The 21,381-nt window shown below is 49.2% G+C and overlaps 1 protein-coding gene across 3 annotated transcripts in view; it reads right to left on the bottom strand.

The window, feature by feature from the left end:
• The window catches only part of IQSEC2 (IQ motif and Sec7 domain ArfGEF 2), a 76,006-nt gene extending 55,601 nt beyond the window's left edge, over positions 1-20,405 (bottom strand). For all 3 annotated transcript variants that reach the window (XM_060137798.1, XM_060137793.1, XM_060137796.1), the window contains exon 1: positions 19,685-20,405. In XM_060137798.1, coding sequence (XP_059993781.1) covers positions 19,685-20,391 — 707 coding nt within the window. In that variant the 5' untranslated portion in view covers positions 20,392-20,405. The remainder of the gene's footprint in view (positions 1-19,684) is intronic.
• Between the last annotated feature and the right edge of the window lie 976 nt (positions 20,406-21,381).

Below are 21,381 nucleotides of genomic sequence, written 5' to 3'. Positions count from 1 at the left end.
CTCACTGGCTGCTAAAGGAACACCTCTCAAGCACAAATCAGTTGATGTGGTTCTGCTGCTTCAAACATTCAATAATTTTCTCACCGATAGTTTTCCCACAGACAATTTTCCCACAAACTTCCGTGCCAGTCGAGCCCAAACTCTCCAAAGCTCTAAATCTTACTCCGCCCTCCCATCTACTTTCTTAGAACATTTGGTATTTGTTCCCTGGAACACTCTTGCTCCCCTTTATGTTTTTAAAAATTATTTTAAATTTTATTAAAGTGATATGTAAACTAGTTTAAAAAGTCAAATTCTGAAAGGATCTTAAAAATAAAAGTTTCCTTTTCAACTCTCTTAGTTACCTTTTTCTGAGTTTACTTTCATATTTCTAAAGTATACGCTTATATTGCTAATCCATTTTTGGCATTTTTGTGTGTGTGTGCCCTTTCAATATTTTTTTTAACCAAAGTAATACATGCATATAGATTTTCAAGTCACATAGTACTGCAAGGATTAAAACAAAACAAAACACACAAATTCCCCACTCTACCCCTCCTCACCCCCAACTCCCACTCTCAGAGACAAACTGTTTTCAAGTCTTTTAACTACTTTTTCGGGTATTTACCTCCTCATTTCTAAGGAACACATGCGTACTTCTATTTCTTGATTTACTTTTTTCAGTTCTGTATATCATGTACTGAATTCCTACCGTGCAGAGAGAGGGTGGGGCTCCCTAACACACACAACCACCTCTAGCCCCCAGTTCTTATGTGGGTGCACCGTCCTTCCTTCCCATTCTACCACTGTAGTTATAGCACAAAGTTTTGGTTAAATCAATATTGGTGGCTTACATTATTATGACTGCATTGATATTAATAATGAGTAAATCATTTGCTATAATTACATTTTCCTTCCCATACAACTTTTTCTTTTCCCTGGTGTTGATGACTATTCTTTTTTTTTTTTTTTTTTTTTGCTTGCTTAGTTTTTTTCATGTATATGATCAATTCTCCCCAAACTCTGTGAGTAGTGCATTTCTCTTCTCAATGTGTTCTGACACATCAGGTAATCCATCAGATTTTTTTTTTCCTTTGAGACATCATTCTCGCTGCAATCCAGACTGGTTGCTGTCCAGGCCTGCACAAGGTTGCCCATAGATCTGCTCCCTTCTCCATCACTCTGGGATTCCCTTCACCTGTCTTCTGTGTTAATTTCCTGTTTCCTGGATTCCTTGGCCTTTTTTCTGAGTTTATGCCTGCATTTTGCTGGAGCACATTCTCCAGTGCTTCCTGAGAAAGGAGGCCTAGGACATAAAATCTTTAGCTCTCCTTTGTCTGAAGATGTCTCTATTGCACCCTCACCCTTGATTGATAATTCAACTGAGTATAGGCTTCTAGGTTGGAAATTATGGTCTGTCAGAATTTTGAGAACACTGCTCCATTGCCTCCTAGCTTCCAGTGCTGCTGTTGAGCAGTCCAATGCCATTCTTTTTCCTGATCCTTTGTACATGATATATTTTTCTTCTGGAAGCTTTTAGGATCCTCTCTTTATCCCTGGTATTCTGAAATTGCGCTGTGGCATAACTTGGTGGGGTTTTTCTTTAATCATTTATGTTGCTGGTTACTCGGTGGGATATTCATTCCTTTAGTTCTGGACTTGTTCTTGTATCACGTCTTTGATCCTTTCCTTTCTGCTGTTTCCTCCATTCTCTATTTCTGGAACTCCTATTGTTGGATGTTGCAGTTCCTCAACTGATCCTCCCGTGTTCTCATCTTTTCTCTTCTGTTGTCCATCTCTTTGCCTTGTTATTCTGCTTCCTAGGATATTTCTTCAACTTTATTTTCTAATCCTTCTCTTGAAATCTTTAAGTTGGCTCTCACTATCTTAAATTTCCCAGGTTTCTTCCCCTCCCTTCATTACCTCTGTTCCTTCCAAGTTTTTTGGTTTGTTTGTTTGTTTGCTTTTTGGGTCATTCTTGCAGGTTGATGGGCTTCCTCAAGTACCCTTGTACTATCTGATCATCTCTGGCTACCTAAGGCTTGTTTTTTTTTAATGCCAGTTACACTGAGGTTTAATTTACATAAAATGAAATATACCTACCTTAAGGATCCTTGGCTGGTGAGCCCCGGCGATCAGTTCCCATGACGGGAAGCTCTGTGTGTAGATGGAGCTGGCCAGGTGATGGGCTTCACTACAGAGTTTATGGGCTGAGAGCCTGTTCTTTTGTTGGAGGACTCCCACATGTCATCTTTTGGAGGGCTCTGTCTGGGGCCTTTCAGTTTCCCCAGAGAAGAATCTTTTTCTGTCTCATGTGCTCCTGACTTTGGTGTTCTGGAAGTAGGCAAGTGGAAGGAGGCTGGGGTTCCACTGCTTTAGGGTACAGATCCCTTTGCTTGCAGCCCTGTTTCACCCCCATCCTCCACTGTGCCTGGTGTCCCCAAGCCTGGAGGCTCCTAACTTCAATTTCTCCAAAGAATCACCCTCCATCTATAGAGATGGAGCTGGGGAGGGGTGTCCCGACTGAAAGGGGTCGGGGAGGGGCCAAGAGGGTCTGTTCACAGACTTTCAATATTCTCCTTGCTTTCTGCAGTTCCATGCCTCATCCTGCCTTCTGTGCTTCACGGGACCTCTGATTCCTGGGGCTTGCTGGGTGGAATAGCTTACTTCTGGTCAGCACCCCAGACCTTGTGTTTCTACCTTTTTTATTCCTTTACTCATATTTCAGTGGGATTTGGGGAAGCAGCAGAGATAAAGAAGTTTACTCAATTAGTTGTGTTTAACAGGAAGTTCCCCTTCGTATTCCAGCCAACTCTTATTCATCCTCCGTGACTCATTTAGGCAAGACCTCCTCCAGGAAGCTTATCTTAATGTCCCTAAGTTGGATGAGGAGCCCCTCCTCTGTTCTCCCACAGGCTCCTTTTCTTGCCTCCATCACAGCTCTGATCAAACTGTTTTGAAAGTGTCCGTTTCCATGCCTGATTCTCCCTGCAGACTGAGGCCTCCTGGCAGTCTGGGGCCACGTCTTAGTCATGCCTGTGCCCCCAGTTCCCAGGGTCTGGTCCACAGGGGTACACAGTAAATATGTGATGATGGGCTTCCCTGGTGGCGCAGTGGTTGAGAGTCCGCCTGCCGATGCAGAGGACACGGGTTCGTGCCCTGGTCCGGGAAGATCCCACATACCGCAGAGCGGCTGGGCCCGTGAGCCATGGCCGCTGAGCCTGCGCGTCCGGAACCTGTGCTCCGCAACGGGAGAGGCCACAGCAGTTAGAGGCCCGCGTACCGCAAAAAAATAAAATAAAAAAGTGATGATGGATTGAATTAATAAATGAATGACTATACGTATGAATCAGACCCAGCCAGAGGGACCATATAGAAAGGGAAATAAGCGGAATACAATTGTTCTTATACAAGGCCAGTTCCCTAAAAGCTCTAAGTTCCCTAAAAGCTGTATGTGCAAAGATGCCTACTGCAGCATGATTTAAACCTGTGAAGGACTTCCCTGGTAGCACAGTGGTTAAGAATCCACCTGCCAATGCAGGGGACACAGGTTTGAGCCCTGGTCCGGGAAGATCCCACATGCTGTGGAGCAACTAAGCCCATGCGCCACAACTACTGAGCCTGCGCTCTACAGCCCGCGAGCCACAGCTACTGAGCCCGCGTGCCACAACTACTGAAGCCCGTGTGCCTAGAGCCCAGGCTCAGCAACAGGAGAAGCCACCGCAATGAGAAGCCTGTGCGCCGCAATGAACAGTGGCCCCGCTCGCTGCAACTACAGAAAGCCCGCAGGCAGCAGCAGAGACCCAGCGCGGCCATAAATAAACAAACAAACAAACAAACAAATAAATAAAAACCAGTGAAAAAAATAGGCCCAGCATGTTGAGAGGATGGTTAAGTACATTATGGTATATCAGTTGCCATTAAAAATGATGCTTCTGAAGAATATGCAATTACATGGGGAAATGTTCAAACGAACAAAGCAAGAAAAAATTGTATGTGCTGTATTATTTCAATCAGATGAAAAGAATGCAGAGAACAGGGAAATACATCAAATGTTCAGAGTAGCTGCCTCTGTGTGTTGTAATTATGGGTAATGTTTTTCTCCTCTACTTTTCTAAGTTTTTATAAATTTTCGAATGGAAGAATGCATTAAGTGTATACTTTTAAAAATTTCCTAAGAAATGAAGTATCCTGAGATACTTATGAACAAAATATTGTGAAGGGGACCCAAGGGTCTGTGTACACTTCTAGCGGCACTTGCTGGAAAGGCTCCATTCTTCACTGGCCAGAGACCCGGAAGGCCCAGGCCCATGGAACCCCAGCCCCACTGCAGCCCCCACCCCCACTGCAAAGCAGGACCTAGTTCAGGAAGCCAAAGGAGGAGGATCACAGAGCCCAGCTTTTTACAAATTGCAATATCATAGGCTGTACTGGGAAACAGAAGGTTTACCCTACACTGGACATCACACTTCAGAGGCCTCTCTCTGTGAGGTAAAGGGTCTGTGGGGCCAAGAGAATATGCCCATCAGGATCTCTGGCCCTCTCCCTTCTAGACTGCACTCAGGTACCTGGAACCCAGAATTCTCTGTCCATATTTCTTGAGCTTACTTGCAGGAATTGTGTGGTCTTATTATCCAGGTCCATCTGCTAGGCCCAGTGGGTGGTCAATGGGAAGGGAAAATAGACAGGGTTTGGATGTGGGCTGGGGTATCCATACACATCTCAAAGCTCCATATGAACTACAGGTGGGAAGAGAAGGGGGAAGGGCCAATGGCCTCAACTGGTACCTTGCATGGGCTGCACAAACATAGAGGCAGGCAGGTCCGTAGGTCCCTAGGCCTCAAGGTTGGTAGAAGGGCCTACCTTGAGTGTTAGACAGATCTAGGTTCAAATCCATTTATTTGCTGTGCAACCATGGATGAGTCCATTCCCCTCTCTGAACCTCAGCTTCCCCAACTATAAAATAGGTATAATAATTCCAATCTCAGAGAGTTGTTGTGAGGCTTGCTGGGGGCACAATGGCTTAGAGGTTATGAGCACAGGCTTTGGGTCAGACAGGCCCAGGTTTGAATCCCAGCTCTGCCCCTCCTAACTATGTGATTTACATCTCTAAGGCACAGTTTGCTCACCAACATGATAAAGAAAATAATAGCACTAACCTGATAAAGTTGTTGGAAGGATTATGGTTGTAATGAGTATGTAATAACATTAGAAAATGCTTAAATGAGAAAAGGCTGCTTTTATTAATGGGTGTGCAAATATTGGCTATGGTAGGATTGACCAGACTTCTGCACTCCCATCCTCCTGCCCAGCTTTATTTTTCTCCATAGCACTTACCACTATTTGACATATTTTTGTATATTCTTGTTTATTTGTTTCTTTTCTTTCCCCACTCCCTACATTCACACACTAGAATGTCAGCTCAGCAGGAGAGAGGTCTGTTTTGTTCACTGTTTCCAAGTGCCTGTATCAGTGAGAGACTGAAGATGTTCCTCAACAGTCGAGTAGATATCTGCCACGTAGACAGGGGTAAAAGGTATTCTTGGCCAAGAGAACAGCCAGAATATAGGCATGGACCCATAAAGAAGTCCACTTTGCCGAGGGTATCCTAGATACTTCAGTACAACTTGAATGCAGGTCAGGAAGGGAACAGAGTGGCTAGAAAGATGAGTGGGGAAAGCGGGAGGGGGGAGGGCGGGGGGGGGCAGGGGGATGAATTGGGAGATTTGGATTGACTAATATGTATAATATTGTATAAAATACATAACTAATAAGAACGTGCTGTAGAGCACAGGGAACTCCACTTCGCTGCACAGTAGAAATTAACACAACATTGTAAAACAACTATACCCCAATAAAAAATAAATAAATAAAAACTAAATTTAATTGAAAGGTGAGCGGGGCTGTGGCCTGACCCAAAGGAGCATGCGAGAGCTTCCCTAGACCACAGGTGGTGTGAAAACCAACTTGTGACAGCCAGGAAGTGGAAAAGCACTAGGGGAGAGGCAAAGATGCCTCCCAAGTTCAACTGCCACCTAAATCATGATGATGTGAAAGGCCAAAGTTAAAACCTTTTGAAAGATAATTCAGGTGGAGGGAAGACTCCTTTCTAAGGGGCCATCTGAGCCAAGAATCAGACCTAGAAATGACAAATAGGCAAGTATAGAAGTCATGTGGATGAGGTAATAGTGACATGCAAAAAAATCTTAAAAGGTTAATTAAAGAGAAGAAAAACTAGATGAACCACAGAACAAATCAGAAACCTTGTTGGATAATGTAACCATTTTCAGCATTTTTCACATGATATTGAATGGATCCACATGATCCACAGGCCAAGATCGTGGTGGGGAAACGAAATGAAAGCCCATGGTGGTTTCAGTTGCTAGTTATCTTTCTGTTGATGATTACTCTTCCTCTAGTCCTTTGTTACCACTACTCATTGAAAAGTCCTGGGATGACAATGATGATGATGATGATGATGATGATAAAGATTGCTGCATCAGAGGAAATATCTGTCTATCACTTTTCAAATTTCTTTTTCAGAAAATAAAGAGGCAAGTATCACTTCACATTTTTATTTTAAAGAAAAGAAAGACAGGCAGAGACTACAACAAAAACAGCATTGAACACCAGGCAAGAGTGTGAACCTCATTGTATAATTGCCAGGAAGCCCCTGGGGGTCTCGAACCAAGCAGTGACAAGGTCAAATGCTGCCTTCCTAACCTCCCGCCCCTTTCAATCACTAAAGCGAGCTTTATTTGGTCCTTAGAATCTCTGCCTTCTAATAATCCAAAAAGAATAAAGTGATTATTAAGCACCTACAATGGTCCAGGACTTGTGTTATCTTCATAACAGCTGTGCAAGGTCATTATTATTCTTCTCATTGTATAGATGTGAGAACTGGGGCTCAGAGTAGCAACGTGATTTACCTAGAGTCACACGGCTAATAAGTAGTGGAGCCGAGGCTCAAGTCTAGGTTTGTATGATTCCAAAGCCAATGCTTTTCACTGCTACAGCTGTGGCTTCCTTCTGTCATGCCAGAGCTAGGCAGCACTTCATCTCCCACAGCTTGACCTCTCTCCCTCAACTGGCTCCAAACTCCCCTCCACACCATGAGCATTCAGGGGGTGCTTCTGGAAGAGACAATCATTCAAGGATGGAAGGCGGGGCACCAAAAAGGGAAGGTGGGGTTAGGCACAGGTACTGCAGCCCAAAGCAGCTCAGCACTATCACAAAAAGAGAGAGAGAGAGAAGGAAAATGGAACTGGCTCTCCAGCCCTCCCTTCTTGCTTCCCTCTGCTGGCGGCAGAAGGATGGAGGTTCAGCCATGATGGCAGAGAGAGTGGGCGGAAGGGGAAGCAGCAAGAGCAGCCTGCTATTGCAGAAGCCTCAGCTCAGCCTCAAAGCCCCCTCCTGTGTGCTTGGGGCCCATCTCTGGCCCACCTGCTCCCACTGCCTAAGCAAAGGAGGCTAGGCTGTTCTCCAAGCACCCACCCAATCCTGCCAAAGCATAGCTTACAGCAGACCCAGACCCTCTCAAGTCACAGTGAGGGCACCCTGAGAGGTGGAGGGACTAGCCCGGGGGTTCAGAGGAAGGCAGTGGCAGGATGGGGGTCAGAACCCAGGTCTCCAGTCCCTCAGCTGAGGGCTCTCTTGATTGCGTGGTCTAGATGGCAGAGGTTGAGGAAAAGGGGTGCTCAGGAGGCTGCCACAGGAAGGCTTATGACAGGGCTGGAGCCAGAGGCAACACATGCCAAAATGAGGCCATACAGGGTTGGGTATTTTGGGGGTTGACTAATAATTTCCATTCTCAATCTGGATTGAGAAAGCAAAACAACCACTTTTTAAAAGTAGCTTTAGCCTTAGTTTGGACCTCAAGAGCATAAATCTTTATCTCTCTCTTCTGTCAGGACCCTGCTGAAAAGAATGTGAAGGAATAAAATAAGGTAAGAAATCATAACAGTGAAGAGGATGGGAGAGGGTGATATCAATGGGTGAGAGATTTCAACCAATTTCTGGGAGCGAAAAACAAAGAGAAGAGTGTTCACAGTTGAAGGAGAGCCAGCAACGCCACTCAGGGGGTTGCAGCTGGAGAGGGAGCCAGTCAGGCCAGCAGAAGCCCAGAGAGAGTCCAGACTTGAAGATGGTAGGTACAGGGGAGGGTAGGAGCAATCAGGGGCTGAAAACGGGGGGATAAACTGAAGGTAAGTACATGAAATCCTTCCCTGTGCCCCCACTGACAACTCCCAGATCCAAAACACAAGCTGCCTGGCTTTCATCCCTAGGCAAAATATCAAAGGAATTAAACTATCTGGGATTACTCAGGGCACCTAGTGGCATGTTGGTGCTCCCAGAATAAAGTGCTTTTCATTCTGGCATTTGGGGGGGCACCCATTACAACTGCCAGCTCCCCGGCGGCTCACCTAAAATAAAGCCAGCAAGTGGACAAGTCAGCTGGATATACAGACATCTCACTTTGTATCAACTCATTCACAAACTATAAAATAGAAAATATGAGAGAAAAGGTGAGCAGCGTAGAGGATCAATCCAGGAAGTTCAACATCCAATTAACAGACATTCCAGAAAGAGAAAACAGAGAAAATGAAGGGCAGGAGACTACCAAAGAAATTATGTAAGAAAAGACAAGGTGCATCAAGTTGAAAGGGCTCACTGAGTACCAGGTAGGGTTAATGAAAAACAGACCTTGAGCTGAGTGTTGGTTTTATAGGTGTGTTTGGCTTGTGGAAACTTGACCATGTGATATGAGCACTTTTCTGTATACATATTTCAGTATGAAGTTTTTAAAAAAATCCCCCTCCTAAAAAATTTTCAAATAAAATGTCCCCAGAAGATGTGCTATGATTATCCTGTGGTTTCAAGGAACACCACACAACAGTAAGTTTAAGTAAGTACATAAATAAATAAATCGATAAGGTGGAAAGTCCTGATCCAAATATGAAACAAAGTAACAAGCGGCATGACTTTGAGCAATTCGTAGAGCATAAGAAACGAAAATTCATTTGATCTTGATGCTAGGAAAATTTTCCTGGGAGTACAGAGGTTGGGACAGTGGACCTGTGGGAAGTGAGGTGTAATTATAGTACACTATTTAGCCCTGCAATTAATAATATGACATAGTCATAATCACATAAACACCGTGTATTGGTGGTCAACTTTTAAAGTCAATCTGTCCAGAAAAGCACTGAAGACCTAATTATTGTTACATAACAGAATGCAAATGTAATCAACCTTGCTGGATGCAAAAGTACAGAACACAGAAAGTGGGAGGTGGAAAGGTGGAGGAGAGATGGAGGGAAGGATGGGGCACTAATAACTATATCTTACAAACTGAGTGGTCAAGAGATACTGTGGAAAATTGATGGAATAAGAAATTACAGTCTAAGTAGTATCTAGCAAAGTTACAAAGGTAACTAATAGAGGAACCAAAATAGTAATATAATTATTAAAGTTTGGAAGGGGGAAAAAAGAGTCAAGTGTTGTAAACAAGCTAAATTCTCACTTGTCATAGTAGAAAGAAGTCAATAGATGATGTTTAAAGTTGATAAATGAAGAAATAACCGACAAAGGATGTTTATTTGGAGATACGAAGTCACCACCAGAAAGCCTCAATGGTAAAAGTGGTCACCTCTGGGGGCTGGGAAGTGGGGGGCAGGGAGACATTGGCTTACTAGTATGCATGTCCTTGTGTACTATTTGCCCTTTTAAAATTATGTATATGGGGACTTCCTTGGTGGTCCGGTGGGTAAGACTCTGTGCGCTCCCAATGCAGGGGGCCCAGGTTTGATCCCTGGTCATGGAACTAGATCCCACATGCATGCCACAACTAAGAGTTCGCATGCCGCAACTAAGAAGTCCACATGCCACAACTAAGGTCCCGAGTGGTGCAACTAAGACCTGGCGCAGCCTATATAAATAAGTATTTTTTTAAATAAATAAATAAATTATGTATATGTACTGCTTTGATTTAATTTTTCAAAACAAGTCCCTCCTCTTTCTTTGGACCTCAGTCTCCCACACGGTCCATATAAAATGGGGAGGTTGATGACTCTAGGTGATGCGAAGTCTTGTTCTCCAAAATCCATGCTTCTTTCTAGAGCAGAAGCAAGACACGCCAGTGAAGGACTGACTTTCCTAACTAATCCCTCGACTCCTCACAGTATCATAATCATCCGTTACAGATGCCTTCTCAGGTGCCCCAGCCTGCACCACCCTCTGGTCGTCTTCAAACCCCACCATCACCAGTCCAGCCTCACCAGCCTTCCATTCATTCAACTATTTACACCCATTAGTTATTTATACCTGCCTGAGTCACAAAGGATTTGAGGTGGCTTACTCTAATAACACAGATAAGGAAAGAATAAAAATTGAACTAGAAAATAAGAGCTCAGAAAAAGAGATCAACAAAGATGCTAGAGCTGTACTTCAAATTAACTGGTAGCTGAGGCAGAAAGCAAGATACAATGAGCCATGACAGCCTCATATTAGGAAGGAGGAAATATACCAGTTTTCAGGGGAAGCAAACCTTTGCCGAGCACTGAATTCTTCAAGTCATTGTCCATTGTCCATGGGAGATTTCATGAAGGAGAAGGAAATGACTGTTTTTGATTTGTTTTGTTTTTGTTTTATTAAACTTCAAGCTGTCCTATTGTAATGATGTGCTATCCAGATCTGGATGACTTATCTCCTATAAAAACTGAAGAATCCTAGGTAATATCATGATTATGAAATGAGGTATAAGAGCATATGTTTTGGCACAATCATGAATTATGTCATTGCTTTTCTTCCCCCGGAAATGACTATTTATTGAGCACCTACAAATATCAGGGAATGCCATTCAAATGATCTTGGTCAATCCTGAGAGATGGGCATTGTCATCCCATTTTACAGATGAGGAAACTAAAGCTCAGAGAAGGTAAAATGACCTAGCTGAGGTCATCCAGTTGGTTGGGGCAGAGCCGAGATTCAAACTTAGGTCTGTCGGTCTCCAAAGCTCATTCTTTACGTATCATACCGGGGGCCTCAAAACAAAGCCACCCAGGCTAGAGACACCCTGCCTAAGGCAATGGGGACACAGTGATGACACAGGCCCGCCCTCTTCCATGAAAACAGAAAAAGGGGGATGACAGGCCTTGCTGTCAAGCCAGAAACTGCCTCTGAGCTGCCTCAGTTACATTAAATGAGGACCTGCAAGGCAGAAAGCAGCAAAAAGAAAGCTGGGCCTGGGTGGAGAAACGGAAACCACAGACCCCAGCTATGAATCTACCTGATCTGATTTCTGAGGGGCTGAACCAGAGCAGAGGGTCTGTCTGCCACTGAAGCAAGAGATCCTTTACTTAGGTGATGCATACTCTTTACCGTTTCCTCCCCAGCAAATCAGCCAGCCTCCTGGAGGCCTGGTTTTCTCATCTGTAGGACAAAGATAATGATCCCTACAACCTTCACAGGATTTCAAGGCATAAAATAGCACATTTAAGGAATGATGCTTTAAACACTGGCATTAACACTAGAGTGACTTTTCTAATCAGAGCTCTTCTGCTCACACGTTGAGTGGCCTCCTACAAGTCCTTTCTTTAGGCTTCAGTCTTCTCATCTGTAAAATGAACATCCTGATTTTTAAGGGTCCCTCCAGCTGGAAGGTTCTTCACGTTCATGCTGATATTATTAAAACCCTACTGGTCATGAGTGGCTGCACTCCCTTCTGTCACAGCACTTATCAGTGTGTTGCCACTGTCTTTCTCCCCCAGTAGATTATCTCTACTCCCACCACCCAAGTTCAGGCCTTATCACTTCTCATCTAGACTGTCGCACAGCCTCATCACTGAATGCCCTCCAGTCTATCTTCCAAATTGCCCTGTAGTAGGATCTCTCCAATACACTGCTCTCAACACGTCACCCCGTACTCTACAATACACACCTCTTCCCTCAGCTTAGAACTCTATGTTGGTTCCCAATTTGCAACAGAATAAAGCTCCTTATCCCGCTACTCCAGTGTCCTCATGATCTGCACCAGCCAAGTCGTCAGACTCTTCTCTGGATCCTCCCTGCCTCCCTGTTTGTGCTCTAGTTTGTACTGACCTGGTAAAAGTGTTCCCCTCCTCACCTCCACATACCCTGCTGGTCTCATACTTCTGTACATTTGCTCGTGCTGTCCCCTCCGTCTTGACCTCCCTTTGGTTCCCAATTCCCACTGACCCACATGCCGTCCTTCTTCACCTAGCTAGCCCCTACTCATCCTCCAAGCCTCAGATCAGGCATCACCTCAGTCTGGGTAGATGTCCCTCCTTTGGGCACCCGTGGCCTCCCGTGCTCCCCTCTGGCATAGCACACAAGACACCACGTTACATTTGTCTTCTCCACCCAACTGTGAGCTCCCTGAAGCCAAGAAGCATATGCTATTAATCACGGAACTCCCTGCCTGCAATAGCACAAGCTGTGGCACATCCCAGGTGCACAATATTCACTGGATGGCCCTCTATCTCTCAGAAATGTGATGAGCTCGCACATGACCTCTCGCTCCTGCCCTTCCATGGCACGGAATTTTGCAAAATTATCATTATTAATAATAAAAATGCCTATCACCAAGTAAACACACACTCTCTGCTGAACACTTCTCTGTCATCTCACTGAATTCTCACAACAATCATGACAAGATGGGTTTTTATGAATTGTCTAGCATATCAGATGTACAGTTGTGAGGCATGCCTCCCAGTTTTGTAAGGAAATTTGGGGGAAGGAAGAAATTAGGTACTTTTTAATCACAGATATAATGACAATAATTCTAAAGTGGTTCTATAGAGGAAAATATTGGTTCTATTCAGGTGAATGCAGTATACTGCATCTGGAATCCAGTAGAAAATCACAAGGCCCAGCCAGATATGCAATCTTATTATCCCTTAAAAAAAATATATATATATATATATATGTGTGTGTGTGTGTGTGTGTGTATCATCACATAGCTACAAAGAAATACATTTGATATTAGTGAAATGGTACATATCAGGTGATAACTGTGATAAATTTCCCTCTAAAATGTTAGAGGAATCATCGTGATTTGTCGTGTAGCCCTGGCTTGTCATGTTTGTTTTAAAAAGGATGTGATGAGACAATCTTGGCTGGGTTGCTTTGTCTGCTACACTCCACCTCTAGAGGGCAGGGCAGCCTCACATATTGTTTTCCACCCTTATCCCTTGGTTTTTTCATCCTGATCAGGACCTTGCTGGGTGTGCTTGGCAGCCAGGAAACTTTCTGATATATTTTTGTGGGGCTGGGGGGAGGCGGGCAACAGGAATCGCACCCATCAGAAAATACAGTTTTATCCCAATTGACTACTTGAGAAAACGGAGGTTCTGAAAGTTAAGTGACTTGCCTAGAGTCACAGAAATTCCTCCTTCCCACGGCACCACATTTTTCTCCAAATGCGAAGGTCCCAGAGAGCAGCTCCTAAGTGCTTAAGAACAGGCGTCCCGGGACTTCCCCAGCGGTCCAGTGGTTAAGACTCTACACGCCCAATGCAGGTGGGCACGGGTTCAATCCCTGGTTGGGGAACTAACATCCCGCATGCCACACTGTGCAGCCAACACAAAAAACAGGCATCCTTGCGTGAGTGCTTTTCAACATGGATGCCTGGAGAGAGACCTGACACCACAAGGAAGTGAGGGTAACTAGCAAATGATCTTGCCCTAAATGACTTACCACAACAGAGGAATAAGTCATTTACTCCTCATTCCTCCCCATGACAAGTGTTGATTCTTCTGCCAGGGAACATAGCAGAGAATGAGCTAGAAGGGCTGTGTCTTATTCTGACTCCAAGACGCCGTGCCTAGCCCAGGGTCAGAGCCCAATAAAGATTTGATGGGTAAATAAGTAATTTCCCACTGGATGAGGCAGAGGGCACACAGGTCCTATGCAGGCCTCTTTGCTCCTTTCAGGACAGAAGATCCCGCATTAAGGGAGAAGAACATGGTATGACATGGCCATGGCATGGGAGGGACAGGTAATGATGAGCAGATTGGCCTAAATGTCTCTGAAGTCTCATCTGACTCTGCTACCCTGACATCCTATGAACTGGGAGACTGGTGAGTGGGAGGAACACAGAGGGCAGAGGCCAAACAGCTCCAGGGAGCATGAGGGAAAAGCCACAGAGAAGCCAAGAGAACCCTGAAGTTGAGTCATCTCTCTCTACAGGAGTCCTGAAAGGAAGAACACCTTAGGCACCCCTGGCCATTAGTGCACCGGGACTTAATCTGACAATCATTTGTCTACTCAACATTTACTGAGCAGCTACTATGTGCTGTGCTATGTTTTTCCAAGCTTCTAGCTCCTTCAGTTACACCCACAGCACCTAGCAGAGGGACTGACACAACGTGCACATGATATATGTGTATGAAATCTTAATCTGACGGAGCCCTCAAGCTAGTAGAGATGACACAAGGTGTAAACAAATAAAGGTATAAAAGGGGGCAAAGTGCTCATTTCAAGGGTCAGGGATAGACCTGTGCACAAACACGGGAGAGGCAACAACAGTGGAATGCAGCCTGGGCACTGGATGGAACAGCCCAGGAGAAGCAAACAACATGAGCAAAGACCCAGAGGCTCTCAGGAGGCTGAGTGGGCTGACAATGGGGCACACAGGCCAGTCTGGCTGGAACTCGGTCTGTGTGAGGGGGACTGTAAAAAGATGAGAGGAGAAAGGTGAGATCCTAAAGGGTCCATGCATGGCAGGCAAAGCAGTCTGAACCTTCTCCTGCAGGCAGAGACAGTAGGAAACTGCTGGAGCCCCACAGAAAGCTTGGTCTGTCTGTACCTCATCAGGGGCCCGAGGGAACAAGAGCAGGAGGGCATCGATTAGGGGACTGTGGTCAAAATCCAAGAGGCTATCAGGAGAGGGAGCTTGACTCAAGCAGTGGTCCCAGGAGCTCTGCTGGGGGAAGCCCAGAGCCACATCCAGAGCATCTTTACCGTCTTCACACCCGCCTGCAGGAGGCATTGGTGGACCAAAGGCTCAGGAGCCAGATAGTTCTGGGCCTCATGCAGTTGTGTAACCTTGGGCAGGTCATCGCACCTCTCTGACCTCTCGTTTCCCTGTCTGAAAAAAGAGGATAATACCAATATCCACCTGGTATGGACTCTGTGCAAATGAGATAAGAAGCAACATGGAATGGTGGGTGAGAACGTTGTGGATGGACTCTGGAGCCTGGCCACCTGGGCTCCTTCTAACTCCTTCTCAGTTCTGCTACTTATTCACTGAGTGACCTTGGGGAAGTTACCCAACCTTTCTGGGCCTCGGTTTCCTCATCTGTGAAATGGACTTAATAACAGTATCTACATCAAAGGTTTCATATGGCGATTGAATGAATTAATACACAGAAGGCACTTAGAACAAATAGTGCTTGGCACACAGTAAATGCAGGTTAAAAAAAGACGTTAGCTATTGTTACATAAAGCCACATAGGGTGGTGCCTGGCACGTAGAAGGCTGAGGCTCACTCAGCACATGTGCGGCCCCTTCTCCATGCCCCAGGCCTCCCCTGTGCTCCCAGCAAATTCAGAGGCCACCAGAGGCAGAGGTGAGATAGATGAAAGAGTAGCAGAGGGCAAGCCTGGGTCCGGTCTTCCTCCCACCTCCCCCTCCATCCTCCACCCACTCTCTTCAAAGTCCCCTGCCCAGGTCTTAGACCAGTGGCCTGGCCTCCACTCCTCACTGCCCTTCCTACTCATTTTGTCCTAAGCACCGGCACTACAGTGGGTCAGGCTTGGTCCCCTGTGTCTTTGGTCAGGGAAGGGGGTGGGAGGGTTCTCAAGCGCAGAGAGTCTGGTGTTTGCTCAGCCTGGGGGCCCCTCCTGCTCTGTGCACACAGCCAAGAAATGTTTGTGGATGACAACAGCCCCATTCTCGCCCCAGATCTAGACTGAGAAGCAAGATTCCTCTAATTCTCATTCAATTCGACATTATCATTGCCTCCCACGTGAGCATAATGCTCCCAACACAGTGGGGGGAGGGAGGGCAATGGTATTCCCTCCTGGGAAGAAGGAAAGACCCCCACCCCCCGCCCAGGAAAAGTGCCCAATACCCCAAAGGAGACAGACTTCCCCAGGGCCCCTCCCTGGGCTCCCTCCCTCCCTCCCAGTGCCCTCAGCCCCTGTGGGGAGCGCACTGACACTCCAGCGCACACACAAGACAACCCGGCAACTGTGCCTAGAGCCTAGACCACGCATTGTCCTGGCTGCTGAGAACACCAGGCCAGTCCTGCTGGTTGCTGTCCCCCAACGCAAGACAGCCTGCTGGCGGGGGGGGGGGCGTGCAGAGGATGAAGAGTTATCACCAAACCAGCTTCAGCCCACCACCGCCTACGGCAGAGCCGGAGCTGGGCCCAGGCAAAAATCATGGGAAATGCAGCTCTCTTCAGCGTGGAGGACTCAGCAGTGGCCCCCAGCACGCCTGTAAATCATTCCAGGTGCCAGAACGGAAAGGGGGGGGCCAGGCCAAGATCAACAACGAAAACAGAGCTCTTCTCTAACCATGGGGAGTGGGGGTGACAATTCCAGGGAAAAAGACCTAAGCATTGCAGACCAGCAGCTGCGAAAAAAACAAACAAGCAAGCAAAGACCTCATGTACAGAGGCCCAGTGGCCAGAAGGAGGTCGGGCCTCATCGTGCGCTATGCTGCACTAGAAAGGCCACACCCAGAGCACAGCAGAAGGCAGACTGGCATCCGGGAACCTGTCCAGAAGAGACAGTGCGGGAGGATGTGGGAATCCTGGGGGGATGACATAGGTGGGGGTGGACGTGACAGCTGCTATCAACTGCGGTAGAGGGCAAGTTCACAGGCTCGGGAGTCTGTCTCACAGATAGTGTGACCTCTGGTGTGTTACTTCACTTCTCTGAGCCCTCGGTTTCTTCAGCTGTAAAACGTGGGTTGTGGTGACAGACGGACAGCGTCGCTGGGCAGAGGGGCCCTTCAACAAGCAGCAGCTGGGCCCAGGCCCCTCTGTCCCCTCTTCCTCCACCAGAGGGAGCCTGGGGACCAGGAGCGCCCAGCATGTACCAGCTCTACCTAGCCTCCCCCAATGCTGCAGCCTCTGCTGCTCAACACCCACCCTGCCTGCCCTGGCTTCCAGCGGCAGCCTCTCACCCACTCCTTACAAACCTAGAACAGGCCTGGCAGGGGAGTAGCTTGCAGCAGCTGTGGCGACAACAATGGCTAGTGCATCAATACGCCCTCCTGACGCCTGGTCGAGAGAGAGGGAGGGAGAGCAGAAAGAAGGGAGACAAGGCCTTCTGCCCTCCCCCATCGACTCCCCTTCTCATCACTCATCCCAGAGCAATCTCCCCTTGCTCAAATCCTCCAGACACCTCAGGCTCTCCTGGCCTCTCCCAGTTGGTGACCTGGCCAGGTCCTGAGGCCAAGAGACTCCTTCAGGCTGGAAAGCCCCTGTGGAAAAATAACAGGCCTCGGAGACAGGTGGACTTGGGTTCTAGCCCCAGATCTATTAGGAACTGGCAGTGTAATCTTGAGCATGTTCCCTTCATTTTTTTGGAGCCTCAGTTTCCCCATCTCTAAAATGGAATTGCTAGTGCTCACTGCACAGGCCCTGTTGTGAGGACCAAAAGAGGTAATAATGCGTGTACAATCAAAGTACCGTCTAAATTCCTGTATTAATCCAGTAGGAAATGTGAAGCAAGGGAATCCAACAAACAGCCTGGAGGGTGCACAAAAAGAGGGAAAGACCGAAAGGCAGGCCTGCCCAGATGGCAGAAGCACAGAGCTCAAGAGCAAACAGGCTTCCAGCCAGCCAAGAGATTCAGACCCACATCTGCAGGATGGAGAATCAGAGAAGAATGGAATCCTAGAATTTGGGAAGACCCAGGTCATTTCATTGGGCTTTCCACCAGTTCAGGAATTATGCTTTCTCCAGCCCTCCCCGACCCCCTTGAGGCAGTCCACTGCATCACCAGACAGCCAGGTTGGAAAGTTCTTCCTGATTTATCCCAAAATTTCCCATTGCTCCTGGTTCTGCTCCCTGGAGCCACACATAATGAGGCTGCTTCCTCTGTCACAGGTTTGACCACTCTGGAAAAGTCTTCGGCAGCCAGGCTAAAGGACCACAATGCCCATACAGTCTCCCTCTGTCCCCACCCCATCATGGCCCTCTCCTGAAAAGGCCTTGCTTGGTCAGTCGACCTGGCCCCTCCCTCCAGTGTGGGGCCCCAAGCTGCACACAGTCAGTCCTCCTGGAATGGGCTCCCAGCAGCCCTGGCTGGGCAGAAGAGTCCATCTCCCTCTGGGGCAGCCCACACCAAACCTCAACTGAGGGTGCACTGCAGTGAAGCCCAGCCGAGCCCTTGAGCTGCAGCTGCTGCTCCTGGGGCCCAGCCATCTCAACCCAGCACCCCAGCCTGCTGCCTCACCACGGGGGAGTTGCAGAGAGCTGTCTCCCGGCAGATTTCCTGAGGCAGAAGGCTTCCCCACCCCCAGCCCAGCCTCCAAGAGACACTCCACTGGTTGTGGCACATGGTAGGACCAGCTGAGCAGTGAGAGGAGGGGGAAAGCTGTCCATTCGCTAGAGGACTTCAGATTTGCTCTGTAGTGGTGGCTGGATTAGTCATAGAACCATCAAATCTAAGCTGGAGGGGCCCTTAAAGAGCATTCAAGGCAGACCTTGCCTTTTAAAAAGATATGGGAGAACTGATGGCCTGAGAGAGGAAGGGACTCAGTCAAGGTCACAAAGCCAATCTGCAGCAGAGTTGGAAGGGGAACCTGGGTTTCCTAACTCCCAGGTCAGTATTCTTTCCAATCCAGCAGAAGAGAAATCAGGGAGCCTTTAGGGCAGCCCTGTGAGCCTGCACGCCCTTGACTCTCTTGGCCTGACATTTATCCCAACCAGCTCACCGTGGTATCTGCATGGAAGAAGTGGACCCAGCCCATGCCCCACCAACCCAATAGATGTTGCCAAGGTGTCCCAAATAGGCAGACACACAGACCCCAGCACAGAAACTGGCACTGATCCAACAAGAGGGAAGATCTGTAGACTTCCCTTGCTGGTATGCTCTTTAATTGGGTGGTTTTTCCTTGAGGGTGGAGAGGGGGTGGTCTTTGAGGAACTAGCCAAGGGCCGGGCCTCCATCTTTGCTCCCCCGACCAGGATGTGCTGCAGTTCCCCTCAGAGGGATAAGAGCCTCCAGCAGCCATTCTGGTCCCCACCTGCCTCTCTGCGAAAGGATGGAGCTGAGGCCGCCAGAGGAGATCAGATCAGGCCTGTGCTCAGGACCCGCAGAGGAGACCCGAGGTGGGGGGGGCCTTTCTTTCCCTTGGGGCTTTGATCTGACACCGTCGGAGACAATAAAAATCCCAACCGGCACATCCAAATAAAATAAATAAATGAAAAGCCATCCTCTGGCAAGGATATAGCGAGGGGGTGAAGAAGTGGAGGGGGTGATGACTGCTCCAGGCCCTCACTGGCCACGGTTTTGAGAAAGAAGAGACGCCTGCACTCATCGGGCCAACCCACTCTGGGGTAGCTAGAGAAGGGGTGTCGGCTGCACGAGGGGGACCCGGCTTCTCCCGGCAGGTTGGGACTGGAGAGAAGGACATGGAATCAGGCACCGGCTTCTTACTTTACCAGCCGTACAAGTTGGAGTGGGAACTAGCGGGGAAGAGCCAGGGAAGACAAACACGCGTTCCTTACTTTCTCTGGAGGGTTGTGGCCGGGCTGGTGCTGGTACTGGTACTGTGGCCGCCGCCGGCCCCGGGGCTGGAGCTCCTGGATGCGCCACGGCTCAGCTGGCCCCGCTCTCGTGATGGACGGGGCCCCACGCCCACCGCCGCCGAATAGCCGGATTCCTTCTCGCGGCCCGGGTGCGCTGGCCCGGCCTCCCGCCCGCCACGCTCGCGACCCAGGGCTGGGTTCTCGTGGTGCAGGTGGCACTGGGCCACGTCGCGCTCGCGGGCAGAGTAACCAGCAGTGTCCTGGAGTGGGTAGGAGGCGTCCCGCTCCTTGTCCCGATACACAGCCTCCCGGTTCTGATAGGCGCCGTCCCGGTTCGCGTAGCCCACGTCCCGGGCCGCCTGGTGGAACTGGCTCTCCCGCAGCTCGCGGTGGTGGAACTGGGTCTCGCGCAGGTTCTGGTACTGGCTCTCGCGGCTCGGGCTATCCCGCGCGCCGTGGGGGTCCCGGTGCAGCTCCCCGCGGTGCAGCTGGCTCTCCTCTCTCAGGTCGCGGTTCTCCTGGGTGAGCTGGTCCAGCTGGCCCTCCAGCTCTTCGATGCGCCGCCGCTGGGTCTCCAGCAGCTGCTGCTGGCTCTCTATGATGTTGTTCAGCTCCAGCAGGTACTCCACCGCCCGGTTGGGGCTCTCGGATCCCGGGCCGCCCGGGGGACCCGACCCCGCCTCCATCCTGGCGGCCCAGGGGCAGGGGAAGGGGCAAGAGAGCCCGGTCCCCGCTCGCTCACGGCGCCACCCTCCCCCGGGCCCAGCCGGGGGAGGGGGCCGGCGGGACGCGAGGGCGCGCACCGGGCTCGAGGGCCCGGGGGCCCGGGGGGGCCCGGGAGACAGCGCTGGGGCAGGCGGCACGGGGAGCAGGAGCTGAGGCTGCCGCTGCCGCTGCCGCCGCCGCCGCCAACCGCCACGGCTCTCGAGGACGCGGCCCACGGCGCTCCGCCCGCTGCGGAGTCACTGCGCAGCGCGGCCGCGCGGGACCGCCCCGACCGCCGGCCCGCCCCCCGCCCCTGCCCCCACCCCGCGCTCCCGGCCCGCCCCCGAGCGTCCCACCTGCCACCGCCGCCCGCACCCGAAGCCGGACCCGCCCCAAGGCACCCGGGCCAGCCCCCTCACATTCCACCGGTCCCAGAGTCTTCCCTTAATGCAGCCTAAAGAAGCCCTCCATCCCAGTCCGTTCCAATGTCCCTTGGGTCCACCAGGCCCAAGATCCTCGTCTAAGACCTCCCAGAAAACTCCATCCCAGGCAGCTCCCAGGTCTAGGCATCACACAGACTCCCCATCCCCTGGGTCTGCCAATCCCAAGTGTCAGATTCCCCATCCCATCCAACCCCTGGACCTCCTACCTCAGATGACCTCTCTCTAGTCCACAGCATGGGCAGTCCCAGGATCTCCCACCCCAACAAGCCCTGGGACACCCCATCACAGCCAGTCTTAGGATCAAAGCCCCATTCATTCATTCAACCCCCATTTTCTGCTCTCCTTTGGAAATGCTCACCTCCATTTACTCCATCACCTCCATCCAATGAAACTGTACCCATCTTTCAAGACTTATATGCCACCTTACTGAAGCCAGCCCTGGTCTCCCCAGCCAGAATCGCTCGCTTCCTCCACACGTCTTTTGTGGCACTTGTGGGACAAGTGGAACTCTGCTTTATAGCGCATTCG

This window comes from Lagenorhynchus albirostris, chromosome X, assembly GCF_949774975.1.
Source record: "Lagenorhynchus albirostris chromosome X, mLagAlb1.1, whole genome shotgun sequence".
Classification (NCBI taxonomy): Eukaryota; Metazoa; Chordata; class Mammalia; order Artiodactyla; family Delphinidae; genus Lagenorhynchus; species Lagenorhynchus albirostris.
The sequence above is the reverse complement of the archived record's forward strand: the minus strand, read 5'-3'. Positions and strand labels throughout refer to the sequence as shown.